Source organism: Callospermophilus lateralis, chromosome 19, assembly GCF_048772815.1.
Source record: "Callospermophilus lateralis isolate mCalLat2 chromosome 19, mCalLat2.hap1, whole genome shotgun sequence".
Taxonomy (NCBI): domain Eukaryota; kingdom Metazoa; phylum Chordata; class Mammalia; order Rodentia; family Sciuridae; genus Callospermophilus; species Callospermophilus lateralis.
In genome coordinates this window covers 36,671,585-36,676,396 of record NC_135323.1, presented here as the reverse complement: position 1 = coordinate 36,676,396, position 4,812 = coordinate 36,671,585, and the positions used below count along the sequence as shown (strand labels likewise).

Sequence of the window (4,812 nt, the reverse complement as noted above, 5' to 3'; positions counted from 1 at the left end):
TATGGACTGGCTCATTGATAAAACTCCTTGTGCTCTGGGACAAGCTGGGCTGAGGCAGGACCTCGTCCCTGACTTTCAGAAGAGGCCGTGTAAGTCCAGGCTGCAAGAACCCAGCTGGATGCCAGGGAGGCTTCTCAGCAGAGGTGTCCCCAGCTGTGGTCAGGTAGAGGAATGGGCTGCTTGGGGCACAGCCAGCAATGCTGGCCACTGGGGCTGCAGGCTGCTCGGGTGAGGTTGACAGGGGCCAGGTCAGGCAGGAACCCACGCTGTGTGCTGAGGGCAGTGGGAGCCACAGCAGGTGTAATAGGGCAGGCAGCTCCTCCAGCAGGACGCTCTGGGATCATAACTCCCTTCACCCCATTTGATAGATAGAAAGACTGAGGGCCAAGGATGCCCCAAGGGTCTGGGGCCCCTGTGGTCTGACTTGCCCTATGGTAGCTTGCAACCTGGAGTGGACAGAGGGCTGCCTCCCATAGTCATGATTGACTTCCTGGCCTTTGAACCCTCTCCTTGACCGCACAGGATCCTGACCCACAGCCCACTCAGCTCAGGGTCAGGTTGAGGTGTGTGCATGTGTGTGAGTTAGTATGTGAGTGCAGAAATCTGTCAGACCTGGACTTTTTGTCTGGCTCCAACTTTCACTTGCTGAGTGACCCTGGGCAAGTCACTTAATCTCTCTGATCCTATTTGTATATCTGTGAAATGAGTTTGCACTTCATACCTTGTTGAGCTCTTGGGAGACATATAGGCCTGGCTCCAAGTTGTCCCCAGGCTCAGCCACCCCCCCAGCAAGGAAAGAGCCTGATGTCATCTGGCACTCCTCCATGATCACACCTTGCATTGCTAGCTTCACAAGGAGGGGGTCCCTGTAGGGAAACTCAGCCCAGAGAGACTGAGCAGGCCACAAGGTGAGGGCCGGGCACCAGGAGCTGGGGTGACCAGGTGTGGTCACAGACCCAGGCCCCCACCAACCCGGGTGGGTTAACCCTTTCCCACCGCCCAGTCCCTCCCAAGGCCAGGCCTGGTCGGGATACTTCCTCATGCCCCCAACCCCTCCGGGCTGACACAAAGGCCCAGCTCCCACAGGGGCGGCAGGAAGGGGCTCCTGGCCAGCTGGGCCGAGGACAGGCAGGGAAGTTAGTGGAGACAGGAAGGAAGCCGCACAGCTGGAGGCCAGGCGCCATTGTCCCACCTGGGGGTGGGGGTCGCTGGTGGCTCCCAGAAACCCTGCCCAGCTGCAGACCCAGATGTCACTGGACCCTCCCCCCGACTCCAGCCCCCTCCTTGCAGCCGAATTTTTGTCTCCTAGCCTCAGTTTCCCCATCTAGAAAACCTTAAAGGGCAAGGCACTTGGAATTCATCACACAGTAATGGCATCATGACACATGCCAGCCATCGGTCAGGTGCCTGGCCTGAGTTAACGCATTTGAGCTGCTGGACATCCCGTGATGTCCCCATCTGACAGCCCCAGAAGTCAGGTACCTCCCCAGGTCTCACATACAGAGGCAGAGCTAGGACTCAAACCCAGCTGCCATTCCAAAGTGCAGGCTTCGGGGTCTCTGTGGTCCTACTGTGCGTTACTGACTGAGTGCTGTCTTGAATAACTCCTCAGGGAGGGGTTAAGATCCATGGAGGCTTTTTGTGTGTGGTCCTGGGCATGGAACCCAGGGCCTCATATATGCTAGACAAGTGCTCTGCCACTTAACGACATCCACAGCCCTGTTCCTTCCTTTTTTTTTTTTTTTTTTTTTTTTTGAGACAGCAGAGGGTCTTTCTAAGTTGCTTTCGGCCTCGCTAAACTGCCAAGGCTGGCCTTTAACTTGTGATCCTCCTACCTCAGCCTTCCAAGTGGCTGGGATTACAGGTGTGCTCACCATTGCCCAGCTACCCACAGAGCGTTATTAAAAAATGTGACATCCACAGTTGAATATAGACAGAGGACAGACCCAGAAAGAAAGACACATAACAGATACAGAGGGATGATGGAGATGAATGGATGGCCACGGTTGGTAAGTCAGATTAAACTTCACACAATTATGGAAGCTACAGGAACGCTGTCATGGTGTGTGTCCTGAAGCCACCTCACCTCCCCACCACCCACGGCTCTGGGGCCGTCCTCTGAAGGCTGAGCCCTTGGCAGAGGCGGGGGCTTACTCCCTTTGGGTGGGAAAACTGAGAACCGAGGGGGAGGGACTCAGGCCTCCTTGGCAGATTCGAGTCCCTGTGCAGCTCTTCAGGATGCTCCTTCCCTTCCTCAGCCCCACCCTTGGCTCCCCCCGACAGGGACGTGATGGGGACAGGAGCACGTCTCACTTCCAGGTGGAAAGAGAGGAAACAGCAAAGGTCCTAACGGGAAGGAGGGGGAAGGGAAGCTCGGGGTCCCCGAGGTGGTGTCCTGGACAGGGCAAGGCCGGGCCCAGCCGGCCACCCTCCCTCTCCAGGCCCCTCCCAGGACCACCCCTCCGCCTCTGGGAGGAGGTCTGAGGACCAGCAGCCCTGGTGGGGATGACCCAGGAGCCTGCTGGGGCCTTCGGGTCCACGGCCAGGAGCCCTCCCAACATGGGTATCACCTGACACACTCCCTCTGTCCTGAGGGCATCAGAGGTGGCCGGGAGGGACTGTGTTCACCCCAACCCCCCCCCCCAGACCCTCAGGGTCCTGGAGACAGAGGGGTCAGGTGGTGCCTGGGCTTAGGTCGCAGGGCCCCAGTCGCTTGCTCTGACGGGCATCTTGGGCTGCGTAGGAAGGCCCTCCCTCAACGTGTCCTGTCCCCAAGTAGCCAAGCACCGGCATCCTGCTCACATTTTATTGAAGGTGGGGTTGGGGTGGCACACAGAAGCACAGGCCCCAGTTTCCAGGGGGCTCCAGGCTTCTGGATGAGGGACAGCCCAAGGCTCGCTCCTGGGACTGCAGGTGCAGCTCACCGGCCACCATCCCTGCAAGCATCCAAGGCACGTGCCTCAGCTCATGGTCCCTGGTCCCTCCGGGCACAGACTCAGGACAGAATGTGGACAGCAGCCCTGCTCCTGTAGCCAGATATGCAAGGCCAGCTGGGAGAGGGACAGGCCAGGACAACCAAGCCACAGGAGAGGGCACAGGCTGAGAATGGACAAAAGCCCCGGTGAGGTCAGCAGCAGGGGAAGGGACAGGGACGTTACCCCCAGCTTAGGCTCCGTTTGGCCAGCTCCACCTGGGCCAGGCGGTGTTCACTCAGCACCCGCACCCTGGTGATGGCGGCCAGCGGCCTCTGGCGGTGCGGGAACTGTAGCACCTTGTGCTCCTGCGCGTAGACGTGGAAGTGTTCGGCGTCCGAGCTGACCTCCATCTGAGCAGGCAGGAAAGTGACCCTTGGCCCCAGCGTAGGAGCCCGGATCACTCAGTCCCACGTCTACCTGCCCGGGGCCCACCCACCCCAGGAGAGATCTGCGCTGGGAATCCTCTTGCTTCTCCAAAGACGGGGAGGCCGGCAGCCAGAGCAGAGAGCATCCCATCACCCCCGAGGGGAGACTGAGGAACAGGGAGGCCCAGCCAAACCCAGCAGGGAGGCTTGTGGACAGGCCAGGACAACCAAGCCACAGGAGAGGGCACAGGCTGAGAATGGACACATTCTCACAATCACAAGGAACCCCCTCCTCACCTGCCTCCTGTTCCTGCCACTGTCCTCACCACCACCACCACCACCGTCACCCTGGGCCTCCCCTCTCCCCATGGGCTCCACCCAGGTCCCCATCACCTCAAATGGCTCCCCCAGGGCCAGTGGGAAGATGCTGGACACCTCCTCCTGGCCCCAGCGGCCACCCTCGAAGGCATTGCCCACCACAGTGGCACTGGAGAATCGTGGCTTGACGTGGAAGGCGATGTCCCCCGCCTCGGACAAGAAGTTGATCTCAAACCTGGGGGTGTTGTGCAGGTCATGAAGGCAGCAGACAGCTGGGCAGCCCCCACCCCTGGCCCAGGAGGGGAGGTGGCCCCTACTTGTCCTCTCTGGAGTCAGCTTGTCCCTGGACCATCAGGCTCCAGCCCGGGGCCAGGCCCCCCGCACAGAAGGCTTCAAACTAAAGGCAAAAGACAGAGGGATGGAGCCCACGGGGCTGTAGCTCTGTCCCCACCTTCCAGGTACCCACTTATCTTGGAAACCCCCCCCAGCCCTCCCACTCCAGTGGGTGATCTTTGCAGGACCTTGTCCCTCCAGGCATCTCCTTCCTGACGGGGGTGGGGTGGAGCAATCCTGCCCAGCAGCAGCTCTGGGGAGACCTTCACCCCCACACCCCCTCACCCTGGGGTCTGATGAATGAGTGGACAGAATTGCACCCCAGCTCTGTGTGGAGAAACACAGGCAGCCTGGGGACTCCCCCACCCAGGCCCCGTTCCCTTCTCCCAGGTCCAGTAGTGCCAGCTGGGTACCTGGGTGTCACCCACCTGCACCGCCATCGCCCGAGCAGCTGGGGAGCACCGTGCGGGCCTGAGGATATAGGCGGGTGGGAGGGGCGGGGCTCGGAGCTCCGCCCCCGGGGCCTGCTGAGGTCCCTGCTGGTGTCCTCGCTGAGGTCCCTGCGCCCTTCCCTGGTACATTTTCCCTCCTGGGCTCCCCCTCATGGGCCTCCATTAAAGCGCTCTGTGTAAGAAGCCCCCTTCACCCCTGCCTCCACAGGGCCTGACCAGCTCCCTTCACCGGGGCAGGCTGCTTGTCCCTGTCCTTAGGGGACGGGTGTGGCCAAGGCAGCCCCCTCTTTCTTCAGGTCCCTAAACCGGCCCTTCTGACCCAGAGAGGAGGGGAGGCCTGCCCGCTGAGCCTGCCCCTGCCTTCTGGGG

General features: G+C 60.7%; 1 protein-coding gene across 1 annotated transcript; it reads right to left on the bottom strand.

Annotated features, from left to right (window-relative positions):
* Positions 1-3,154: 3,154 nt before the first annotated feature.
* On the bottom strand, positions 3,155-4,431 carry Grifin (galectin-related inter-fiber protein). The gene is made up of 4 exons (XM_076839714.1): positions 4,420-4,431; positions 3,976-4,055; positions 3,734-3,893; positions 3,155-3,325 (listed from the first exon to the last, which is right to left on the bottom strand). The coding sequence occupies exons 1-4, from the start codon at positions 4,429-4,431 to the stop codon at positions 3,155-3,157; spliced, it is 423 nt and encodes a 140-aa protein (XP_076695829.1).
* Between the last annotated feature and the right edge of the window lie 381 nt (positions 4,432-4,812).

Excerpts from the sequence above, each read along its gene's own strand:
- Grifin (XM_076839714.1), bottom strand. Across the intron at positions 3,894-3,975 it reads GCTGACTCCAGAGAGGACAA|GTTTGAGATCAACTTCTTGT; the intron begins GTAGGGGCCACC and ends CAACACCCCCAG. Across the intron at positions 3,326-3,733 it reads CCCTGGGGGAGCCATTTGAG|ATGGAGGTCAGCTCGGACGC; the intron begins GTGATGGGGACC and ends CTGCCTGCTCAG.